At 40.4% G+C, this 26,680-nt stretch overlaps 2 protein-coding genes across 6 annotated transcripts in view; one reads left to right on the plus strand and one right to left on the minus strand.

The window, feature by feature from the left end:
- Window positions 1-19,687, minus strand: part of LOC124798361 (protein tamozhennic) — a 63,948-nt gene extending 44,261 nt beyond the window's left edge. Inside the window, exons 1-2 of one of the 2 annotated variants that reach the window (XM_047261730.1) lie at window positions 19,657-19,687; window positions 19,230-19,524 (exon numbers count right to left, since the gene is read on the minus strand). In XM_047261730.1, the coding sequence (XP_047117686.1) occupies window positions 19,230-19,353 (124 nt within the window). In that variant the 5' untranslated portion in view covers window positions 19,354-19,524; window positions 19,657-19,687. Of the gene's footprint in view, window positions 1-19,229; window positions 19,525-19,612 lie in introns of both variants that reach the window. The other variant, XM_047261729.1, reaches the window with a different exon arrangement.
- A 630-nt stretch (window positions 19,688-20,317) lies between these two features.
- The window catches only part of LOC124797992 (casein kinase II subunit alpha), a 70,075-nt gene continuing 63,712 nt past the window's right edge, over window positions 20,318-26,680 (plus strand). Inside the window, exons 1-4 of one of the 4 annotated variants that reach the window (XM_047261174.1) lie at window positions 20,318-20,423; window positions 21,050-21,227; window positions 21,301-21,412; window positions 21,734-21,946. In XM_047261174.1, coding sequence (XP_047117130.1) covers window positions 21,133-21,227; window positions 21,301-21,412; window positions 21,734-21,946 — 420 coding nt within the window. In that variant the 5' untranslated portion in view covers window positions 20,318-20,423; window positions 21,050-21,132. The other 3 variants (XM_047261173.1, XM_047261177.1, XM_047261176.1) reach the window with 3 other exon arrangements.

Below are 26,680 nucleotides of genomic sequence, written 5' to 3' on the forward strand. Positions count from 1 at the left end.
ATACCACCACATTGTGTTCAATGATGAATCACAGTTTTGCACCACCCTGGATGACCGGTGAGTATAGTGGTGATCTCGGGAGAGGTGCTTTTCTTCCAATGTTTTGATGATGCATAACAGTGTTACTCTTGGAATTATGGTGTGAGGATCCATTAGGTGTTACTTCAGATCACAGCTGGTAGTGGTTGAGAGAATTCTGACAGCACAATGGTATGTCATGGACGTCCTGTGTCCGCATGTATTATCTCAAATATGACAGTATCATTTTGCCAATTTTCAATAAGACAATGCTCATGCATACATGGCATGTGCCTCATGAACTGTATGCATTATGTTGAGGAAATCCAGTGGCCAGTATGATCCCCAGACCCGTCCCCAATAAGAACATGTGTGGGACCAGCATGTACGTCAAATACGTCTGACTGAGAGTTGTGGGTCCAGCACGTACGTCAATTCCGTCTGACTGACAGTATGTGGGATATCATGACCAATAACAACAGTTGTGGGCTTACCTCAGGAGAGGATACAATGGCTTTATGATGCCCTTCCCAATCAAATCAGTTTATGCATTGAGGCCAGAAGGGAAGCAGTGTCATACTAATAAGAGGGCTCATACTGCCAAGTTCTTTGTAAAGTTGACTTGATTTTGTAACCACTGCAATAACATCACATACCCTCTCAACCCCCGAGGTTTCATTTTATTGCCTCTCCATTTCTGGATGCTTCACTTTAATTGTCAGGCAGTGTATTTTTATCTTTAATTACCAACCTGCCCAAAAATTTTTGTAGTTAAGTTCTTGACATATTTCAATCAACTGGTTTTGTGATACATGTGAGTAATTTTTAATATTTGTAGCTGCAAATTTTTGTAACAGTACTTTTAGTATTCGACAGTGATTCAGATTTGCCACCCACCCAGAGTACTGATGGAGGAAAGCTCAGAAATACTCAGGCTTTGCATCGAGAGTTGCCACGGAGGTTGCTGCCACAGCTAGGGGCATCTCACATTGAACTGTCCACTGATGTAAGAATACCTGTAAATACCACAGTCCACAGTAGTCAGGTAGTTCTGACTATTTTCTGAAGCTTTCAATACACACCAATGTAATGGAGTGATTGACCTCGCCTGTGTTTTTCATTCGGATTGCTCCCCTGGCTGTTTGTGTATGCTTCTAATGACTGTTGTTACACTCTGGACTTTGGCTTTGGGCTAGTCATCACTTCATAAACTCAGCTGTCATTGACCACAGGAAGCACCTGTTTGTTGCGTCGATCTCGGCATCACCGGTAGTGTGAGTGACGTACATTATGTTCTACCTACTCAAGAGTAGGCCGGAGAAGTGGAGACAAGGACTTTCCCATTGTGCAACTATTCAGTGTGAGCCATGAACCCTGAGTTTCTAAAGTTGTGGCAGCAGTCATTGCAGTAGCAACATCAATGGGAATACCACCAGGAAAATCAGAAATTGGTGTTACAGCTACTGAAAAATCAACAATAGTCTACAACTGCAGCATAATCACCTACTCATCCATCATTCTCTTGTCTCCATGTGGTAAATAAGAGGTGGTCTATTTACACTGTTTTGTTCCTCATTGCAAGGCAAGTCGAATAATTGATCCTAAACATTGCAGTGCACTATTACTGCTGTCTAGTAGTAAACTGCACAAAATGGTGCAAAAACTACACCCACTATCGAACCTCTATAATTTGAGTTTTGATGATGTTTGTCGTTTGCTGACTGACTATTATGGCCACCAAACCCGAGAAGCTGCAACTAGGCTCAAATGTAAACAATGTGTGAAGCAATGTAAGCAAACATACACACCATGTGATGTTGATTTGCACGGCTTAGTAATCAAGCATGATTTTTTCCTGTAAATAGTGTGGCACATTATAAGTAGAGTCAATAATCCACAATATTATTATATGTTTAGCTCCTGATAAAGGAGGTAGCATGAAGGATTTAGAGTTGTCTGATCCAATTCTGACTGAGGTGCTTAGAATTGCCAAAGTTCACTTAGTAACAGCATCAGTGTGAGCTACAGTTCACAGTACTTCTGGTGTTGACTTTCTTGGTAGTAGAAGTCACTGTTGCCCACTAAACTGATGACAATGAATCATTGCAAATCATCTAATTTACCGAACAACCAATTTTCTGGTGAAGCTTTGTTCACTAGTAACAGATGCAGATAACGGTTCACAGTCCTTATTGTTGGTACAGGCACAGCACTTCATTTGTTGTCGACATGTCCCAAAGCAAGCCCCAGAGTAATCAAAGACTCACAGGAAAGTTAGTGCAATCAAATCATGCCCAGACTGCAGGCTAAGGCATTCACAATGCCACTGTCCACTATGTGATGTCACCTGTTTTGCATGAAACAAATGGGGGCATTTAGCACATGTCTACCTCAGCTAGAGAGCAACAACAACCACAAAACCATCTGCCAGTGCACTGCATGCTATCTTGCTAGTGCCAGTAGCAGCAGCAGCAGCAGCAGCAGAAGCAGAAGCATGTGCTGCAGCTGGAAATTAATGGAGCAGTGGCAGAATTCTAGTTGGACACGGAACAGCTGTGTCTCTTATTAACACGGGCACATACCGGTGCTTTGAGTTCCCACAGCTGCAGTATCCTCAGCAAAGAGTGAACAGTCAATCCCATCGCAGGGGCAGATCGTAGTCGATGGTAAGTATAAATATGTAGCTTGGCCAATAACCCTATTGGTAGCAAATTCTTGAACTACAAAAATTTTTGGTTTAGGCTATTTTGTGCTTTTTGGACTATATTTTTTTTTTTTTTTAAAAAAAGAAGTGAATCTAGTTTCAACTACAATTGTTGACAGTAAAGTCCCGGGAATATGGAAAGAAAACTGTGGCTGCATTTTAGGACATTGGCAAAGCCTATGATAATGTTTCTCGAAACAAGATCTGGGAATGCCTGGAAGATCTCATGGCGCCAAAATACTTAATAGTACATAAGTTACACCAGAATTGCCACAGCTGTGTCCAGATAGGCAATGGATGACTGAAATGGTTTGAGACAAAGAAAGGTGTCCAACAAGGAATTGCCCAATCACTGCTCTTGTTGACAATACAACAGTGTGCAAAACTTTTAAGTACGAAAGTAACTTTCACATGATGTGTCACTGCCAAGCAACATAGCTTGATGAAACCACTGAAGTCACTGTGATTCATGATTGTCCCCTGGACTCTACAAATGGCAGACTATGGTGCTCAATAGGACGTGTGATCACCATGGACGGCAGTGCATGTTCTGCAACATTCTCCCATGCTGGCCACAATATTTGTAAGGATCTTGTGGAAGGGTGTTCCATTCCTGGACCAGTGAGGTTGCTGGCAGTCATTGGTGAATGTGGACATGCTGCTATACATCTCTCCAACACATCTCACAGCTCAATGGGATTTAACTGGGGGGGAACAGACTGGTCAGTCCATTTGTCACATATACTCTTGTTCCAAGAGCTCCGCCATCTGTGCTGTTCAATGTGGTTGCACACTGTTGTCCATAAAATTGAATTCACCCCCAACAAGACACTCATGAGGAAGGAGTAAAGTGTCAAAATAATGTCGACTGGAGTGTACTGTGTTCAAAGATTTGGAAGTCAGTACACAGATGCAACATTATGTCTCTCCACACCATAACACCTGGACCACCAAAACAATCATATTCAATGATGCTAGACATATCCTCATATGGAGAGTGCTGGGAACACAAAATACATCTGGAAACATCGTCGAACATCATCGTTTGGGGGTCCAGCAATTGTCAACTACGCTGGTGGAGGAATGGAATGCCCTACCACTAGGATTCCTTACCAACCTTGTGGTGATCCCTGGAGCACACTGTACAGCATGCATTGCTATATGTCATCATCACACACTCTATTAAGAACTATTTGACACCATTTATAATGTCCAGGGGACCATCATGAAGTGCCTTAACTTCAGTGTAATTATTGTCTTTGAATAAAACCACATTTTCTGTTTGTCTCATTACAGATTTCTTTCCGTTACCTTCTGTACTATACTGAAGCAGTTCTGCCTGTGTGTGTGGTCCAAGGTTCATTGAGCTAACTTACTTGGCAGTGACATATCATGCAAAAGTTACTTTTGTTCTTCAATTTTGCACACTAGTGTAGTAATGGACAAGATTACAAAATCCATCAAGGAAATGGATAATGAATCCAACATCCACCTTTGATGTTCCACTGAGGGGAGGAACAGCAGCTGACATGCAGAGAAAGCTAACAGAATGGAACAGCATGTTTAAAAATTTTGGACTGAAGTTAAGCAGCACCAAGACTGTAGAAATGGTCATAAACAGGAAAGGAACAACTACAAAGGGACAAAATTAGAATCAGTTCCCCATTCCAAATACCTCCAAAGCACATCTTCCAAAGACACCACTCTTAACCAGGAAATAACTCAGCAGGACACAGAGAGCATCAAGTTTTTACAATCAAGACAGAAACCTTGTGTTGGACAACAGAAAGCAAAAACCAACCATGCACCACACATATTTTGTGCCAATTCTCACTTATGGTATAGACACATATACCCTATTGAAAAAGACTACAGCAGAATTCAATGAGAGAATGAGATTCATAAAAACTATGAATCAAACACTAGAAAGGACAGGAATGTAGCCCGCACCAAAGTCCCTGTTATTGGTGTAATCAAACAATGGAAAATCCAGGATGGGATGTAACAATATTATGAAGAGGAAAGTTGCTACTCTCCGTGTAGTGGAGATGATGAGTCACAGATAGGCACAATAAAAAGACTGTCACAAATAAATAAAGCTTTCGGCCATTAAGGCCTTTGCCAACAATAGATGTAGACAAATGTAACAAAAAATGCAAACTGCAGTAGTATGGGCACATTACGAAAAGGTGACAGCACACAGTGGGGATGATGATGATGATGATGATAAACATGGAGGAGAGAGGATTCCAGAGATATGATGTCCAGGAACAGTAATCTATGGAAGACAGAAGGAGATGGTGAGCACTTTTACACCATTTCTGGAAAACTGGTGCTGGAAAATGATAACTGATTTGCCCCTTTGTTTACTTGTCCTGCCGATTTAGTTATATTTATGCACTTTTCAACTTATTCCTGATTTAGCTCATGCAGAAAACTGTAAGAAAACAAAATTGAGAATGCAGTGGCCGTTTTATCAACTTTATCTTTTATTTATTAATTTTTTTAACCTGACAGTATTCTGTATGAATGCCACATCAACACAGGGACTCTGAAGTGCTATATAGATGCTGATCATAGTGGTAATCTTGGTACTGGACGATCAACATCTAGGATGCTCTGTGTTTTTTTCTGGTGTACCTAATAGCTGGTTAGTTGATAAACAGACTAAAGCCGCAATACCCACAACAGAAGTTGAGACTGTTTCACTTCATGAAGCTGCTGTTGAAATTATCTGGATTAAAAAGTATCCTCACTGGCCTCAATCAGCTGCTCCTTCCTCTCTTTCTGGTGACCTTTATCCATCCTATGTCACATCAGGAATGGTGTGCAATTCTGCAGACAACCAACCACACCCATAAATACGCTACTCTTACTGGCACCCAAGGTGTATCAAGAGCTTGCCTACCTGAAAACACGTTGCACTGCTTTGAAGGTTTTCTCTGTAGAGGCACATTTTTAAAATTCTCAATAAATGGAGATGGGTACCACCAAGGTTATTGCCAAACTGAGTGGGGGAGTGTCTTAGAGGTACTCTTTGCCATTTAACTCACACATGTGACAACGTTACGCCCCTCTGTCGTGACCATGAGACATGAGGATGTGAAACAGGAGCAATTCAGAAGCATAAGAACCGTCTGCTGTTTCAGATCACGTTCAAATTTTGTTGAATGGTTTTGAACAGTCCCTAGTGGTCCACTGTGTATACCAGTGCAAAAATTGTGATCGCACTCCACTCCAAATGGGTGAGATCATGTTCTATGTGGTTGGTAGCCCATGATGTCCTTGGAGAAAGGTTGGTGCACCAGGGAGATGCCAGCAGTACCAAAGATTGTAAAAACATCTTCCTGTTGCTCATTGCACTGAGAACTGTCGTTTTCAGTTATGAAATATGTGGGAATCAATGTCTCAAACAAAGGAGTGGTTTCATTGACATTCTTTATGCCATCTCCTGAGGCCTTTTTGTATCAATTCTGAGTGGCAGTCTGCCTGAAATGTTTACCTTGGCCACTCGTAAGAAAACTGCACGACTTCAAAGATGGGTTTTGGGGTTCTGACCTACATCAGAGCTGTCAAATGAAGGGGTAGAATGTGGTTACGAAGGGATGTGACAACCTTCCCTTCTTGTGACACATCCATGCTGTGTTGGGAAGAATTGTGGTGAAATTTGGTACTAATGAGACATCTTTAACGCACTTTACATGCCATATGAAGTTCTGAGCTCTGGCCTTTTTTTCACATGTGTTGACACCTTGCAGTCTGAAGCAACTTCGATCTTGATGGTGACGACACAGGGCACCTGCTTTTGCATCATTACAGAGGAAGATTGTAGACTTTTTTGGGCCAAATTTCAAACTTATGCACCACAATGGGAGACAATTATGAGGTTTCAAAAAAGTGATCCTTTAATTCTGTTGCATAGTGTATATGCCTGCACTGAAATGAACACTGCATATGATGCATTGTCACTATGAGAATACTTCTACATGTCACTATGTTGGGGCAAACCCTGCAAACCTTTATTTACATGCTGTCCAACAAGAGAGAAATATATTAAAGGAACAAATAGGTGACACTTGAGTCTGTCTGGTTTTGTAGTTACAAAGTGAAGTTGCATGATGTGTTGACTTGCATCAAATACTACACTTTAAGTGTAATTTTGTCATTCATAAACAGAAATCGTCAAAAATTGGTCTTTTCCGGCAGTGGACTGGGGAAGATTCCAATCTCACAACCGACAGCAGAGTAATTTTTTGCCAAGCATTTCAAAAACAAGTACACAAGAACAGGTTATTTTTATTATTCATTTTATCTACTTGTCTTCTTACTAGTCTTTTCCCTCAGATTTTGGAATCAGAATTTAATATTACTTCATTGACATGCATTTATGATTCAATTGATGTTGATATTTTACATGATCATGTTCTTATTTTTTTTTAGTTACTGCCATTTTCTTTTGTTTCAATTTTAGCTAAGCCATGATAAAAAGTCACATTTCTTTCAACATAAAGATTTCACAGCTCATGGTATGAGCATCACTAGGAAGAAGAACAAACAACAGATTCAATCATTAATTTCCTTTATGACTAGTTCAGTGGCAGCTAATGTGCAACAGAATATACTAAAGAATCCTACTTTTGTGGGGTTCCTGCAGAGTGTCAGAGGTTGCATTTACCACATCAGTCGACACTGCATAAAAATTATTCGAAGCAGCTGTATGAAAGGGGTACTGCTGATATTCAAAAAGGCATTGATACCACTATATTTGGCTTTCAGTCAACAAGACAACTGGAAGTCGTGGCAGATTTATAGCTAATGCTGTGGTGGGGAAATTATATTTCTCAGCACCAAGAAAACTGCACTTACTCACAAATCACAGTACTGTGGTTGGCATAGTGAGTGATATCCTACACATTATATGGCCAGAAGATAGGGATGACAAATTTTTGCTGTTGGTGACAGCAGAAGCAACACTGAAAGAATTCTATCCCTGTGTGGTCCACTGCACCTGCCTTACCCATGTCCTGTACTGTCTGGCACAGGAAATCAAAAGTACTCATAATTTTCCTGAGTTAACAGTATGATTTCTTTTGTTAATAAAGTATACTGACTGGCACGAAAAATGCAACACCCAATAAATGATGCATGTCATTGCATAATTATTTACTTAATCAAAGAGAAGAACTTCAACCAATTTTTTGAGATGGGGTATGTTACTGGCATTGCTTTGCGAGCAAACAATGAAGTGTTGATTGTTTATTGCACTAACCTCAATTGCTGCTTCCTGTGCAGCTTGGAAAACACATCACTGAATGTGAGCGAATAATGTTTTACCACTCTTGTAGCACTTACTGTTGTACCCGGAATTCTTCACCTTTCAGGATCTTTCGTGACTGTCATAATCAGCTTTCTGGAGTAAACATGCTGTTAAGCCCTGAACAAGATGCAAAAGAAGTTGCTTTGGTGGAAAATGGCCATGGCAGGCATTACATTGCAGAAGTGTTGAGGACTATACCTTCCACGATTTCCACAACTGTACAAAGGTACAGGGAAACTGGAGACACTGCAAGGAGATGAGGCCCGAGAAGAGCAACATCAGAGAGAGATGACCGCTTCTCACAACTTCAAATTCTCTGTAACTATCAAACCACCACTACTGAAGCATGAAATCGACTCCATCAAGTTTGAGGGGTCAATGTTAGTGAGACAACCATTTGAAGAAGACAGGAAGAAGTGAATCTTCAGTCCATTGGACCTGCTACAGGTCTGGAACTCACCAGAGAGCATTGCACAGCTCAACTACATTTTGCAAGCGAACATCTTGGCTGGACGGTACAACAATGGGATCAAGTGTTGTTCACCGATGAGTCACGACTTGGCCTCTGATCATCTTAGAGAGGAGAAAGGGTCTGGAGAAGGCCAGGGGAAGGTATTCCCCCTGCACTTTCTCATCCAGGATGCCTTTACAGTGTGGTTCTGTGATGGTGTGGGCAGGAATCAATACAGCTGCGAGGACAGATCTGGTCTTCGTGGAGCATGAGAGCTTTACTGCACATCACTATGTGGAAGATATCCTTCTGGAGCATGTTGTGCCTTTTGCTCCATTTATTGGTAATGATTTACACTAATGCATGACAATGCACTCCCACCTTGTGAGAATTGTGCAAGAGTTCTTGGATGAAAGAAGATTCATACTACGGGTTGGCCTGGTCAAGGCCCCGATTTGAATCCTATTGAGCATGTTTGGGACCAGCTGGGGAGAAGAGCCCGTCAGCACTATCCAGATCTATGGAATGCCCTCCTGGAAGAATGGGATGTGAATCATCAACAGGACATTACTGCATTAATCAGGAGCATGCCTGAAAGGTTGAATGCCATCACTTGTACAAGAGGTGGCAATAAAAGCTTATGAAGATGTAAATAGAGGTCTCAGAGGTCATCTCCGAGGTCTGTGAAGTAAAGTGCAAAGTGTATAACATCAAAACAGGCACGCAATACCTTCCTAGGCTTACTCAAAATTTCCTTGAAGTGTGCATCTCTGGCTTAATTTGTTACATTTGTTTATGATCGTCGTCCTTTTCTCATTGTTGGACACTTAAGTGGGACTGTACCAAAATATTCCATCATAAGTTAGTGGATTAGTGTCATAAACGTGTCATAAATTTAAAATAAATTTCAGTTTTTGTAAGAAATTGAAGTGTTGCATTTTCATGCCTGTCAGCGTATTTCTCAAAGCTCCCACCCACATTCATTCCTTAAAGAAAATAGCTCCAAACATTCCCCTCCTACCTGAACCTATACCTTTACGTTGGTGCACTTGGCTCTTGATAGCCTTATATTATGCCAAACACTACCAAGAAGTCAAAGAGGTAGTAGACACACTTGACTCTGCTGAAACAGCTCTTATTGAAAAAGTCAAGGTATACCTTGAGAATAATAAGCATGTTGCATCGTTGTCACTTTTTAGAGCTCACTTTCAACATCTACCTGTCACAATTTCGGCTCCTAGAGTCCATATCTCTACCACTGAAAGAGCTGTACACATTAGCTCAGACATGCAAATCTATCTGGAGGAAATACATGGTTCAGTGGGCACAGCATGTGTCATTAAATTAAGGAATATTCTTCTGAGTAATTCCGGCTATGAATAAAGTGGGGAGAAGTTCGAAGGTGAAGTGTGTTGGGAGCCACGAGAAATTGCATCGATGAACTATGCACCATTGACCTATTGTACTGCGAAGAGATCTTTCTCAGTCTACAAAAATGTACTGAGAGACAGGAGAAAAAGTTTCACTTTACAAAACATAAAATGTGGTTAACTGTGTACTGCAATACCAAAATGAAATTTCTTGTTGGTTGGAGAATTAGGCCAGGGATTGTGATCATACACAGGTATACATCTGACGTGCGTGTTTTTATGTGAGTGACACATGAAAAGAACTTTTCAGTAAAACAGTTTTTATTACCATATTATAAAAAAAGAAAATAAAATAGTTTCAGTATGGGTAAATATCTCGATTGTCGCAAATTTTTTTTCTGAGTGCCAATATAAGGAATAGTTAATTACTTATTTGCCACACAGAACTAAAATAACTTTGTCAAAATTGTAATAAAATTTTCTATGTTAATATTTGTTTTCACTCCAAATTGTCCAGTCACATTAATGTGACCAACATCTGCATTTGACATCAACATGCAATAACCACTCACGGACGGCACATGGTAGCACTTGCAGTGGATGGTATGTAAAGCATGTCAGGGGGATGTGGAAAACAATGTAACCATTGACCCAATGTGCAAACCAAGTGATTTATCTGATGTCTACAAGGGCATGACCATTGTCTTTCAGGCCAAGGGGGAAAGCATTTGTGAAACGGCCAAGTTTGTAAACTGTTTGCAAGGCACTGCGGTTAAAGTATACCACGCATGGCAACATGATGCAGCCTAAACTGGCGCTGAGGCACCTGTGATGTACCATTGGCCATAGATGACAGGGGTGAATGATGGCTGTGGAGACGTGTATGGGTGAATAGACATGCAAGAGTTGAGCAACTGACCACTCAGATGAACAAAGGGAAAATCAACAGTGTCTTCTCATTGATCATTAAGAGAATCTTGCTACCCGTAGGACTCCACAGCTAGAGCCTGGTTCAAGCACTCACGCCAACTTTGCATGCCAATACTACAACCAGATGTACACTGAGTGGCAACAAGTGGTCTTTCCTGATGAATCACATTTTATGCTCCACTGGGCAGATGGCCATTTGCGTGTACAGCGTGAAATGTCTGAAAGCAAACACCCCTCTAACAATGGTTGGAAGGGCCCAGGCCAAAGGAGGAAGCATTACTGTCTGTGGACTGTTCCCACGGCATTCGCTGGGTGATCTCATCATTCTGGAAGGCACAATGGACTAACACAAATATGCATCTATTCTTGGGGACCATGTCAACCTCTACATTCAGTTTGTTTTTCTTTGGCACACTGCATCCACTGCCAGGACAATTTACCATACTCCCCTGGCCACCAAACTTCCCGGATTTAAACCCAATCGAGAATCTGTGGGACCACTTCGAACAAGTTGTTCAAGCCACGGATCCTCGACTGAGGAACCTAGTGCAGCTGACCGTGGCACTGGAGTTGGCATGGCTCCACATCTCTGTCAGTATGTCACAGAACACCACTGACCTCATCAATAAAGCCACAGCTTGTAAGGGGATGGCACACTGAACTGAGGCTCACGCCATATCTCCTTGCCTCCTACATCTGCCAGTTTGTTGCCCTGGCACCCAGCAGAAAGTCACCTCCTACCCCAGCCTCTCTAGGTGGAGAAGGGAATCCCGGTTATCTTGGACTACCTTATCTGCTAGGTACCAGTGTGAAGGGTGCTCAGGTAGTCTGAACATGTTAGGAATATAGCAGCTGCACAAAATCTCACCTCCTCCAGGGCCTGTAATATTGCATATTATTTCACATCAACAACAGTGATGTCTTGGGGCAACAGGATCTTCAGGACACAATCAGAGAAAACAACAAAGCAATCAATGGAGACCCCTCTTTAACTCATCTTTGAATACAGCTATACAGTTTTGGTGATCATTTAAAATGTCATAAAATATGGTATTAAAAACAGACGCAGGAGAGCAGCCTCCCCTATACTGCATTAAATCTAAAATTATTCTGGGCCTCTGCAGTAACCACGGAGGAAATTTGCTAAAATGCTGGATTTGGGTTTGTATTAGCTCCACACAAAAGTGACTGCAGAACATACTTCATGCAGATCTCGTACGGCCTTGTTGCTAATTGACAATAGGAGAAAAGGTGTTCCATAGCTGGAGGTATACTGGTGAATTGGAAGCAGAAAAAAAAAAAACTTTTATGCTTGATGCATCACAAGGAATGCCACTGGATGGTGAATGACAGTTTCCCAGCCTCATCACAAAGTCTGGCTGTCGAGTTGGTCCTGTTAGCACTCATAGCTAGCCTGATCCCCTCATGGTGTATAGCTTCAATGACCTTCAGTAAGGTCTTGCTGATTTGTGCACTATGCACCCAAAGTCAAGTTGCAATCACACAAAAGCTCTTTAAATTTCGGCAGAAGTGCCCTGTATGCTCCCCAAGACATGTGGCTAAGGCACTTTTAAGTGTTTTCTGGACCCTTGCCTTCAAGTCTTTTAGATGTGGTACCCATGACAGTTCGAAATGAAAAGTGAGGTCCAGAAACCAGAGGTAGAACAATAAATGGCAAAACTGTCCACAAATAACGAGCACTGCACAGAACATGTTACTATGTATGGTATGCTGTTTATAGGTATGGCAAAGAGGTTACCAATTCCCTCGGGAACATCATTCTCCTGCTCAAAACTACTTTACAGCACATAGTCAACTCAGTATCTAAAAAAGTGTTTAGATAAGAAGGAATGAATTAATATGGGGAGGGGCCACAAAAGCCCCACTGGAGGACCTGTCCCAGAATATTGTACCTCCAAGTAGATCATACACCTTACTTATGTCACAGAATATCCCTATACAATGCTGTTTACTTATGAAAGCTTGCTGGACAGCTGCCTCTAGCAAAGTCAGGTTGTTGACAGAGGAGTGATTTCTCTTGAATCCACGTCATAGTGGCTAAGGAGCTGCCTGGTCACAAACATCCACGCTAAATGATGGTTGACCATTCGCTCCAAGGCCTCTTCTACACAGCTTATTAAGGTGATGCTCCCTTAGCTATTGACACATTCGGTCCTTTATTGATTTGAGGAGAGATATTAAAATTGCATCCCTGCATGAGTTGGGAAATTGTCCTGTCTGCCAGAGGGAATTAAAACACTATATGAGATTTCTTTTGATGCTGTTGGCAAGTTTAGCATCATGCTGTACCAGATTTGCTCATGACCAAGCACAGTATCATGAGCCTCAGACAGAGCCAAAACCAGCTCCCACATGGAGAAAGGGCAGCTGCATGACTCAAAATTGGTGTACCTTAAGTCCAACTCACCCCTCTCCTTGGTAGTGTCAGAACGCTGGATCCTGGTTGGCAATGGCAGTAGTCATCCCAAAATGTTCTGCTGATGCATGGGTGATGTCTTCAGGTGTAGTTAGGAGACGACTCTGCTTCAACACTGGTGCTATAGGTAAGAAACTGCTTTTACCATAACTGGTGGCTTCCTATTCTTTCATAGAACATGTGAACCAAACACATGCCATGCCTTTTTCTTTCCCTCCTTGATTATGCATAGAGCTTTGACTTTAAAAAGCTGGGAGGTTTTATGCTATTTGGAGGCACTTAAAAACTGTCACAGAGCAGCACACCAGACCCAAATTGCTCAGCAGTACTTGTCAGTTCACCAAGGCATATTCTGCCTTCGAAGATGACCTGAGGACTATAGGGTGGATAAGCCAGAGGTGTGGTGAAACCGATGTGTGATGCAGTTCCCTGTTTCCTGAATACTGTCTCTTTGTTCAAACAGACCCAGATGGCTGAACAACTTCCCATTAGCTGGAGGTATAGCCTTGTAACACAGGGGCGTCAGTAACTTTAAAACATATTTTCTGTAAACACAAGCACTGAGGATGTCCCTGCATTAGGAGTTTCAGTTCTTCCGCAAGTGTCCTGAACTCATTGATGTTCTACTGTAGTATGGAGGCCATTTCATTGGTGATGTTTTTCTTTCACCCTGTACCTCTACTGAGGTGGAAATCCTACAATGGATGGAAGCTTAGTCTGGAAGCTAAATGGTTGCTCTTGGAAGGCTTTGTATTCCTCCCTGTCGGCAAAGCTTGATCATCGGAAATGTCAGATTCACATGGTGTGGTTGATGCTTCCCTTTAGGTTAGGAGAAGACATTGGAAAAACATTAATGGCAGTGCTAGCAGTAGTGCTGAACTATTTGCTGCAGTCTGCCTTTTCATGCAGCTTAAGCTCTATAATGTTGGAAAGTATGGCTTTTTCTGATTTTGTGTCTAAGGCTAAGCACCTTCACAACTGCATTGACAAATACAGTGTGCTGACACTAGTTACATTCCTCTGTGTAAAGAATAGGCTTCGTAAGAGCTGAAGCAAATGAAGTACTAAAAGTGGGAAGTTGCATAGACTTAAAGTTCTTTATGGCCTCACAGTAAGGGATATGCTTTGTTTTCTTGAGCTCCTGTATCTCCCTTTCTTCACGATTAAACACTGCAGCCTCTATTACAGACAGTGTGATCCCCAGCACAATTTACACACTTCGTAGGAGATGTAAGGATTAAGGACACTGATACGACCAGTTTGTTATCCACCTGGTTCATTATATTTTGCCCACACCTTCTTGAGCCCACTCATCTTTCAGTTCCTCTTTAGAAATATCCACAATATCTCCGCAGTACACAACACCTTTGCTGTAGCTCAACATGTTGTATAACTTTGTTTCAGTTGCATATTCCTACGCATTTAGCTCTCTTGAGGGTGGAGTGTTGTTGTTTGTTGGGAGCTAGAAGTTTTATCCAACAGTGTACAATTTCGCAATCACTTCGAATATTTTAAAGTTCCAGCAATGCTCTGTAAAATTCTTTTGAATGCAGAAAAGGCAAACTTTTTCAAATCTGCTCTCTTTCCTTTTAACTATTAAAAGCACATGCTGTCTAGTAGCATACATTCTATTATTAGAAACATAAGAATTTGAATTAATTCCTGTATCTAGAGAACTGGCAACACCAGCCCTCTTGTTAGTTTGGCTGTTGATACGCATTCCACTGGAAGCTGAAAGGGGCAAGTCTGACAGTTTCATCTCAGACCCATGAGCACCTAGGGAAACAGAGATCCACCCAAACAGAGCCCCATTTGCCAGGATATGCCTTATATTCCCCAGTCCGCAGCTCGTGGTCTCGTTCTCAAGCACGGGGTCCTGGGTTCGATTCCCGCCAGGGTCAGGGATTTTCACCTGCCTTGAGACGACTGAGTGTTTGTGTCATCCGCGTCAATTCATCATCATTCATGAAAGTGGTGAGACTGGACTGAGCAAAGGTTGGGAATTTGTACGGGCGCTGATAACCGTGCAGTTGAGTGCCCCACAAACCAAATATCATCATCATCATTTTATATTCCCCAGAGGTTGCCCACTAACGACTGTTCCACTTCAACCATTATGCACCTCATCTGTGCACAGCACACCTTCAGATATGTAGTTTTTACCATCCAGGTGGTAAAGCCAAATGTCCATTCCAATGTTCCACGGCTGCACTGTATGGTGCCCACTGAAGCGTGCCCAGAGCTTACAGCTGACTGACTGAGTCTGGCTCCAGCTGCCAAAAGCTAACTTTGCGACAGTCTTTTTGTTGTGCCTTTCTGCAACTCAGGATCTCCGCGATATGGTGAGCAGCAAATATCCTTTTCATAATATTGTTACATTCCATCCTGGATTTGCCCATTGTTTGATTTTACAGGAAGACTGAGAGAGAGATGGTCACTGGGACAGAGTGGAGATGGAAGAATGGCGGGAGAACCATAAAATATGGAGAGGCTTATGTTCCCTAGCATACTCGATCAGGGGTTGGAAACTGTAAAAGAAGATGATGAAGATAATTTTGATGAAAATTTTAATAGGATTATTAAAATCTAAGAGTGTTGCATACCATTCACTAATATTACAAATGAAGGAACACACAACCAAAGCTAAACACAACACTTTCAAATATTACACGGAAGGATAGCAACATATTATGTTATGACAGTTCAAATAACACATAACCAGCTTTCAGGTACCAGTTTCTTGTTCCTGCATCACACAAATGGCAACTGATTATAAACAACTAACATCTGTATAGATGCATGTAGAAATTATGGAAGAGTAATATGCCATATCCTAATTTTTGCCAGGTGATATGGGATAAGCTGCTGTGTCAAGCGGGTTGGCTAGAGGGAGAAAGAAGCGGGAAGAGGAGAGGAACGGGGAGGGGTAGCTGGCAGTTCAGAGGATGGCAGCAGGAGTACAGGATACGAATGCAACACACAGGTACTGGAACTGGTGAGTTTATGCAATGCACGATGACCTGGAGGCATGGCTGGGACGTGGGTCACATGGCAGAGGAAGCGGAAGCTGCTGGATAAGTGTGGGTGCAGTTGGTTGACAGAGATTGAGTGCCGGAGGATTACAGGAGTGAAGGATGTGTTGTAAGGATAACTCCCATCTGCATAGTTGAGAAAAGCTGGTGCTGGAGGGATGAGCTTAGATTGCACTGGTTGTAAAGCAGCCATTAAGCTCTACTGTAGTGTGCTCAGCTGGTCTACTCTGCCTTGGCCAGTGTTTGGAAGTGGGCATTCATCCTGGTGGGCAGGTGAATGGCCATCATGCCCATAGAAATTTCATCAGAGCTACATATGATGTGGGAGCTTTCACAGGTGGTTCTGCTTCACATGGGATAGGACACACCTGTGGCAGGATGGGAGTAGGATATGCTGGGTGAGTGAATTGGGCTGCACCTGCGTCTTGCACAGGGACATGACCCCTTTGGAAGGGGATTGGAGTGGGAGGGGCATAAAGTTGGACCAAGAAGTTGTGCAGGTTGAACTGGAAGCAGAATAAAACTTTAGGCAGGTGGGATCCGGAGTATGATGTCCTTTATTTCTGGGTATGATGTTTAAGAGTCGAGGTCCTGGTGAAGGTTGCTATAGTTTGGGCTGATATTGGATGATGATGGGGGGCACTTCTTTGCAGTTGGTTTTTGGTAGTGCAGGGAGAATTATGGATGTGTGAGGACGTGGTGCAGGACATCTGTTTGCAGACTGGTTTGGTGGGCAGTGCCTGATTGTAAGGTCCTTGGTGAGGCCTTCAGTATACTGGGCAAGGAAATTCGTGACACTGAAGGTATGCAGTTCACAGCTGGCCAAGGGAAATGGCTGCAATATTTTTGTGTGGAAGGGGTGACAGCTGTGAAAATTTAGGCACCATTAGTGATTAGTGGACTTGACACTGACAGATGTAACGATGGAGCCATCAGAGAGTTGGAGACTAACATCCAGCAAAGTGTCATGTTAATATGAGGACCAGGTGAAGCAGACGGGACTATTTAGAGCATGCTTCTACAATTCGGTCTCCTTTACTTCTATATAAATATTAGTGTCACTGGGAATTCACATTCCTGTGTTTAAGTATTCTGATAAACTGCAAGAGAAGCCAATGAGGTACCCTTTAACTTTGTTTCTAAATATTGTAAATTTGAATACTTGAGTAGCTCAAGATAGCTGTGCACTGATAGATAATGTATTTATACAACAAACAGAAATTAAACAAATAGACCCCTATCCTGTGGTAAATGGAATATCAGATCATTATGGACAATTAAGTAATATTCCATAACTTAACTACATGTACAACGCACAAACACTCAATGAAAATGATGAGAGTGATTAACAGCAAAACAACTACAAAGTTTTACAGGAAAACTCAAAAGAATGTTGACTAGGTTGATGTTTACAATGAGGCTAGTGCCAGTTCTAAATGAAAAAATTCTTAATAAGCTTTTGGCTATTTTTAAAAATAAATTAAGTACAATACTAGGAGGTCTTTGAGGAAACATTAGACCACTATATGTATCGAAGTACCTCCATAACAAAAAACGAATTCTACAAAATACAGGCCAAATGAACCTACTGACACTGCATATTGACTTCATCCTGTAACATCATGATGATGTGGCATGTAACACCACATGTACTCAAAAAGAATGAGAATGGAATACTGACAATATTTATTTTGCATCTATATTATTTTTTTATAATGTACATGTGGTAACATATTAGGTATAGTGTCAATGTCATGTTAAAAGCTGCCATTACGTTTGTGAGTTGTTGAAGAGGTATTAAATGTTTTAATGAATCATCAGAGAAAGGTACGATCTCAAAGCACTGAACTCTCAGAAGTAAAAGTTTGTATGAAGTTGCAAAATATTCATTGAGACACTGAAAAATAAAGGTCCTATAATTTATATTTTCAGTCACATTATTAATATGGTATTTTCCCCAGACATATTGAAATACACAACATTCCGATAACTCCCTAAGAAAAATGTCTCCACAGATGTCATCAGCTACAGCTCTTCTAACATAATGTTCCAAATTTTTTGAGAAGGTAATGTACATAAGTGTTGTCACCCACCTGAGTATTAATGGGATACTTAAGTCAATCACAATTTGGATTAAAACTGCTTTTCTACTAAAAACACCATTTATACCTGTTCAGCCAGATATTTACTATCCAATATATCCCACCTATTAGGATTTGGTTTACATAAAGAGGTAAAAAGTTACAAGTTCTTTCGTATGTATATCAATGAACACTTATTGGAAAAAACCATGGAGTTGACACACAAATCTCTAAGTTAATACATTCCGTATATTTTCATTCACTGACACCCTATGGGATGATATTGTGGGATAATTCCTCACAAAGACAAAATGTATTCATTGAACAAAATAAAATATTAGAATGGTATGCGGAGTTCACGAACATAACTCTTGCAGGTGTCTTTTTAAACAGCTGTAAAATAAACCACAGCTTTGCAGTACATTTATTAACTCATGAAATCCTCTTCAATTTGAGAGTAACAGAGATATTCTCCAACACACTGCTAGAAGGAAAGATTATCTACACTTCCCTCTTGTGGGGTGGGGTGAGAGGAAACAGGTTATTGCATACATACATTTATTAGTAATATGTTCCACTTTTCTGTGCTCTGTTAAAAGATGTTAACACACCAGTGATATTTTCTGCCTGTTGTGTGTTTCCTCCCTTTCAATGGGCTGAATTGTAAAGTGTTAGTGCGCGTTACAATGGGATCTGGCATATGACTACACATGTTTTTTACTATCCAGCCTAGCACAAAACGTGCAGCGAGTGAGATATTGTACGGAATGCGTGTAACGGGTAATTTTCTTTGGATTTCTAAATCATTAAAGAAGCCAGACTATCATCTCCTCATTTCAGTTGGATTAATACAAAAACTTATTAAGGCGGGTGGCTTATTAAATATTACCTTCGAGTTTCTCTCGTTGCTCTAACTTATACAAGCTTTCATCCGTTTGAAGATAACTGAGGTGTAACTGATCAATCTGCATCCACAGCTCCCTCACTCGATCATGAAGTAAAAAATCTGCCATTATCAGGAAATAAAACCGGCTCCACAGAGAAAGTGGGAGGATCTTCTAACATTTTCCAAAAGCATCTACTGCGACCATACGCAGCCAGAAGGAATTTGCAACCACGCATAAAATAAATTCCATTTCTTAATAGACACACCACCAAAATAGTCTCTCCTTTCGAGGCATTTACTGCAATAAAACAATAATCAAGGTTCAATTCTCTACCACTGACATACAGAAACATCGCCTCTCCAAATAAAAACAAAAACATTATTACCAAATTCATTGTTATACACCCTACACCTGTAAATGTATATTTACCTTAGCAGTGCTGCCAACACAAAGTCCACCATCTAAAAAACTTTGTCATAAATTTTATGTCATGTCAAGAATCAGTAAAATCAGGACAGAGCCCTTCAATTCAGATTATATAACCTGAACGAAGTGGTAAATAACAATTTAGAACCGTTTACAATTTGCTTTCGCAATATCACTGTACTTAACAAAAACAAAAGGCTATGCGAGTGGAAATCCAAACTAATTTAGGAAGAACATCTTTGCATTTATACTACCATATTTTCAGTTTCTTCGATCTGACCTGTAGAATTCATTCGGTTTACTCGCGAGTCCTAACTTTTCTTAAACCTAGAACTATGAACACATGATTACAGGTAGCAGACGTTTGTGTTTCCGGCGAACTGATTTGTAACGTAAATAATAACTACCTTCAACAATCGTGTTGGTGAGTAAACAATCAAATTTCTGAGTTGTACTAGAATGCTAACATAATTTATAAAACGCCTCTTTGCTTATCGAAGTAAAAATATCGGTGAAGATACAAAATAGAACTCTATCTCTTTGAGCATCGTTGATTATGGACATCTTTGTAATTATTTTGTGTAAGGACTGCGAGGAATATCTTTATGGATAGATTCGCAAAGGTGCTATTAGAGTGACATCTACCGGTTAATTCTGTAAGTAAGAGAACTTGGGCGAGACGTAAGGATATGTGTGCACCGAACCTCGTTTCCCAGTTTTCCGTGGCGGGATGTGAGGAGCCATCTTGGATTTTACTCTTTGAGAAGCCGGTTCGTCTTTAAATACGGGACTGTGCTCTGGACACACGATAATTTTCTTGGGTTATTTTGTAACTGTTGAGCTGTGTAGTGTCTCCACATTAATAAGTGCACCAAGATTTTGATCCGGAATGTTTTAGGTAGGAAGTTAAGGTGTACTGGATATTGTATGGTACCACCGAATACGAGATACGGCGCAAGTAATGGCGTTTGATGGTATGGGAGGGCAGTGGCTGCTTCAGTTAACAAATGGGTTTGTCTCTTAATTGTGGGCTATCGACCAAAGTAGTTCTACTGCAAAATGTTAATAAGTGACTTCGATAACTGCTGTAAATGAGAAATAGGAATTACTGTTGTATCACGGAGCGATTGCGTCTGGAATCTGTCAGATAAGAGTAATTTTTGGTTAGGTAAGAGCGAAGACGATCAGATGCGCATTTCAGTTATGATGAGGCGGAAAGCTCTGTTGTTAACGCTTCGTTTACACACTGCAAGAGATTAACTTAACCTTAGATAAATTTTTGTTTAGAGGAATCATGTAGCGCAGAATATACACTGTATACATTAAATGAAATGAATTGGCTTACCCCAAATCTTCGACGCTATTTCACTTTGGTATTCACATGCATATGTTGCAGGAACATTATTGCATTCATATGTTGCGGATAGCGTTGTAAAAGGTGTAAGCTGTTCGAGAGCCCAAATCCATTGGGTCCCAACAATGTCTCTCCCTAGTCGGGCACGTGTGTATGCTGATGTAAATTCTCATAAACCACGAGAGTATTGGGACTATGAATCATATGTAGTGGATTGGGGGTAAGTTTTTTGTTTACTGCGCGCGATACCGGTATGTTTCGCTCATTATTACCTGATATTTTTAATTTTTTAGGCAGCAGGATGACTATCAGTTAGTACGGAAGCTTGGCCGTGGAAAATACAGTGAAGTGTTTGAAGCCATCAATGTAACAAACAGTGAAAAGTGTGTCGTGAAAATTCTGAAAGTAAGTGGATTATATGTAATAATTATGAATTAGGTTAAATGTTGTTGCTCCAATTGGAGGAACACCATTAACTTGTAACAGTGTCGTAAATCCCAAGTTTGTAAATCACGTAGTATGTTCATCGTCTTTTCTCATGAGTACACTATTCCTGTATCTCCCATTCATTTCTTAGTGTTTATAGATTTTGTGTACTGTAGCTATTGTCCATTTCCCAAACTTTATTACTTTACTGCTAGCTGTACGCAAGAAGTATAATAGTAATTTAGAAAGTATTCTTGCCAGTTGCATGTTCATTTTGTGGATGTTTGTTTACTTTTTCAGCCAGTGAAAAAGAAGAAAATAAAACGAGAGATAAAGATTTTAGAGAATCTGAGAGGTGGAACGAATATCATCACCTTACAAGCTGTTGTGAAAGATCCAGTTTCAAGAACGCCTGCCCTCATATTTGAACATGTTAATAACACGGACTTCAAACAGTTATATCAGACATTAACAGACTATGACATCAGATACTACTTATACGAGTTACTGAAGGTAAGAAATTAGGATGTGTACACTTCTCATTGGAAACATCAAGTCTTAGTGGCGAGGAAATTGAGCACTGCAGGAAATGTGTTGTGCAGCAGACATTCATAATACTTGAGGCTCAGTGAACGAAACATTTTAGATTGTGATTATTTTGCATTTGATTCCATGGAACTTCAGCAGTGGTTTGATTCTTTGAAGGTGTGTATGTAGTTGGTAGTTGCATCTGTGAGCATTTTCATATTTAGCTTCTGCAGTTAAGTGGAAATGATTGGGGATTACGAAGGTTACACCTGTATTGTGGCTTTTGTTTATTGTGGGATGTGAAAATGCTGAACAGTTTGGCTGTATTTGGTGATTTCACTGGCTTGTGTAATTGTGGAGGGATTGCAATAGTTATGGGAGATGTAGCTTGCGCTAGACTAATATTTTTGTGTGTTTGGCTTTCATGTCAAGTTTACCCAGTGTGACCGAAGAGTCGAACATAATGTAACTCGTAATGCAAGAAAGTTCGTTGTTGATTGATGTGGTTTTCTAAAGAGCAATGCACACTGAAATTGTTAATATTAAAATTTATATTCGTTCTAAATTGCATAATAGGCCACAACGAAACTTGTAATTATAAATTTTATGCATGTGGTTACTGTTCAATGATCCTGTAGATTGTTCTTGTTTTACTGCCTAAGGCCTTTTTCATTGACAGATAGCATCCCACTAGACTGTGGAAATATTGAGGATGAGACCTAGATACCGTGTTAAACTGGGTGTATCACACTATTTGAGTATTATTAATGGGATACTGAGAATTTAGGTTGTAATTTTGTAACCATTTGCGGCTGTGGACGATTTCATCTAAGAGAATTTTTTGTCAGGGATCATCGGTGCTGTAGACATTATCAGAATGATTAATTTTTCATCAATGAGTTTGATTGTAAGGGAAGAGCTATGAATATTAAGAGTTGATACTTTGAATTATATTTCTTATATTAATGTAGAAAGGTTACTCGGATATTTTTCATCCTTAATTTGTAATTTAGTCCTATAATCTGTCGCCCTTGTGATGAATGTTCCTGTGTTCCATTCAACTGTTGTTGTATAGAGATTTGGCCACTTTTGTGAATGCATTTGTAGAAAAGACATTGTTGTATCAGTTGTGTGAGATATTCCATCTCTCTGCATACCATTGTTTCAATTATTGCGAGCATGTAAATTGCTGGATTATAAACATAGCTTTTTACATACAGGTTGTCACAGTATCCAGTTTGAAAGATACTGGTATTCAGATTTTGATGAAGGGCTGAAGTTCTAAAAATGATTCGTATGTAAATTTGTTTTCCAATGTGGGTAATTAATTGGGGCACTACTTGATCTGAGAAAAAGATTTACTGACAAAATGAGTTGTCTGGTAGTTGTATTATTTTAGATATAGTGTCCTGTATAATCAGTATTTCTTTATCATCTCTGCATTGACAATTGTCATTTAGCAATTGTCTTAGTGTTTGTAAATAATGAGATGAGGCATTTACTTACTGAACTGTTTTACATGCCTCATTTTCTTACTTTTAACAGTTTCATTTCATCTGTTCCCAGTTAGTGTAATCCCAGTTTTTTGCTTCCTTATTATTTCACTATGGGACTTAAAATTGGGATGACAGTTGAAACAGTTATTGTGTCAGCAATAAATTTATAAATTTGGCAACTGTATTGAATGTTGGGTTAAAGTGTGATACTGGAACATCACTCCCCTACTGCTCCCTTAATATTGGTTGTGGTGACAGATTAATCTGTATCACAGTCTGAGTGAGGTCTCGGCTACATTGAAAGGTGGTAATTTGGTAGAGTATGTGAAACACTGTTACCTGTGAATACCAAATGAATTTTGTGGTAGCAAATTGATTAGTAATATAGCCAGATATTTTCGTCCATGCAATATTGGAAAGCGCAATTGGCTTTCTAAAATATAACTTTAATCAAACATTATTTGAAGGGAGCGATGAAATGGCACAGTAGAAAGTACAAAACTGTTCTAAATGATTTGTCTGAGAAAGTTAAACAAATATTTTTTTCCATGTGTTTTACGAATGCCTTTATTATTGGGGACAGTAACTTAGCCTAAGCAGTGGTGTGATTACTGTTAATACTTAGTTTCTAATATTGAGAAGAAACGTTTGTCACTGCTGGTTTTTCATAATCATTTACTTGCATATTTTATATTGCAGAGCAAATACTTGTGTGTGTGTGTGTGTGTGTGTGTGTGTGTGTGTGTGTGTGAGAGAGAGAGATCGATCATTGGAATATGCCATGTTTGGGGACTAGTGTAGCAGGGGATACAACTCGTCGGCTTTGGACAATGACGTCACAAGTGGCCAATCGAGAAGCGATTCTTCTTAGTGTTGTAGTTCCCTTCAGTGGCTGATAAGTGTTTTTTGGCTTTTTTTAAAAAAAAAATCTCACGAGATAGAATAAACAGATCCACTTTATTAAGCAATCAGTAAAAAAAACGAAACTGAAACATAACAGCAAAAGCGAAAATGGTAAACTGCTCTCTGGCGACTTGTGACGTCATTGTCCAAAGCCGACGGGTTGTATCCCCTGCTACACTAGACCCCATGTTTGTATCTAGAAGTAGGAAGGCAAATTTTTGTGAGAACCCACCTATAATCAAGGAAGCTGTTTAATTTGTTCACTAAATTGGTTGCTGTTGAAGTGTTATGAAATAAATTGTCAAAGTCTACAAGCACTTGTCCACCATTTAGGTATTTAAGTGGAACAATTAGAGTAGTTCTCATTTTCCCTGGTTAACAGGAGGATTGAATAGTAAAACATGGACTAGTTACAGGAACAGTTACTTTTGACATTATTGCATGAGCTCCTCCCGTAATTTTCTCATTGTTAGTGAAATTCCACTCTTGTTAGAAATTAAGAAAGAAATGTCTTGAAAATGGCACCTAGAGTAAATTTTCAAGTAAGTGTGGGTGTGTAAAGCCTACAAATATATTTTGGTAATGCATTACTGTTTGAATACTGAGATGCAATAATTTTTAATTGTGCTCTTTGTAAAAGTGGAATAGCAGCTCTTTGTCCATGCGCTGCATTGATACAAAATTGCAAACATAAACAATGAGAGAAATATTCAACTAGTATCTTGTTCTTTCCTCCCACACCCCTTCCCTCCGGTGGCTTACATATACACAACTTGCGTGCATTAATTCACATTCAATATTTTGAGCTCTCTGCAGCGACATAATTATACGTTTCAGTGGCTTTTTGGGCACTCATGACCTTAGTTGGTTTTGTGCCCCAAAGCGAAACAAAAAGGAAAAATCAATGGCTGTTATGTTTTGTGCATTTGACATGTATTCTTTTTAGTGAAATATAATAAAATGCAGGTTCATGTTTTACATTACACTGTAGGTATATGCAACTGTGTAGCACTGTAGTCATCCCGCACACCACGAGCCAATTATTTTACATTAAAAAGACATAATTGGAGCATATAAAGAAAATTTAAATATGTTAAGTGTGAGAAAAGAGCTGTTCACCTGCTAAGTGACAAGACAGGCAAAATATTGAGAAAAGGCAACACAAATGTTACTTTGGAAAGTTTCTCCCATTCCTTTCACAAGTTGAAGCAACATTTGGTAAACACAATTTTTTAAATATGTTGCTTCTGTTTGCTTGCTTCAATTAGCAATTTTTTTCTTCTATACTTATTTTGTTCTGAAAGTTTGCTACATAGTTTTGATTTTAATTGTTGTTTCAATGTGACAAACGATTGTCAGCCAATTTTTGTTGGGGGTACATTTGCAAGTCAGACTTGAAGAGTACATACCTGCAAAGTGGCAAGTTACATATTTAGATCTTACTGTGTGTTCTTAGTATACTACTCAATTTTTTTTGCATATTTTTCTGTTTGAGGTGTAATCATGAATTTTTGAAGTTGTAGTAAAGTGTAGAATCAGGCAGTCTGTAGCGCAGTTGATATTCCTTCTGAACGGCTGGCTACACAGAGGCGTCAGCCACCATTGGTGATAATGGCAGGAGGGTAGCAAGTTGCACTTCTGGGTTTTATCTGCTTTTATAGTCAATTCTCAAGCCACTTTTACTAGGATGGGTAAGGTGTGTGCCTGTTGTGTGAAGACGCAAGAGGTGGTGGCCACAATTCGTGAACAGCTGAATGTGATTTTGGTTTTGGCTTTATCTGTTGTCTTCAGGCGACTGCCTAAGGATGTGTTGCTTGTTTTGCCCGTGGTTCTACTTCCGAAGTGCCTCCTAGTGTCCCTGATACGCTAGGTCTGCCCTCGCAGCAGAATGAATGGCGGGTGGTAATGCATTTGTGTTGCTAGAGACGGAGGGCGAATGTGAAGGCTGGTCATCTGGTCTCGCCTGTTTGGTCTGTGAGTGAAGATGGCCATTCCTTCAGCAGGATTCAAGCGGGCACATGGGGGCTGAGGTTTGCTGATACTGGGAGCTCCAATGCCAGGTGTGTTATGGTGCCTCCTTAGGGAAATATCATTCAGGGCCAGAAAGAAAATCAATGTGCACTCATGTCTGGCAGGGGAGGGGGCGGGGGCACTCTTATCAGAGATGTGGAGGCCTTTGTCTGCGGCTATCAAGCATAAAGGGTGCAGTTGTCTGAAGCTGTGGCTCATGTCGACGCCGACAGTGCATGTCACTTCGGTTCTGGTGCCAACCTCAGGTTGTACAGGCTGCTGGTGCAAGTGGCAAAGGCTGCTGGCCTCT

This window comes from Schistocerca piceifrons, chromosome 5, assembly GCF_021461385.2.
Source record: "Schistocerca piceifrons isolate TAMUIC-IGC-003096 chromosome 5, iqSchPice1.1, whole genome shotgun sequence".
Taxonomy (NCBI): Eukaryota; Metazoa; Arthropoda; class Insecta; order Orthoptera; family Acrididae; genus Schistocerca; species Schistocerca piceifrons.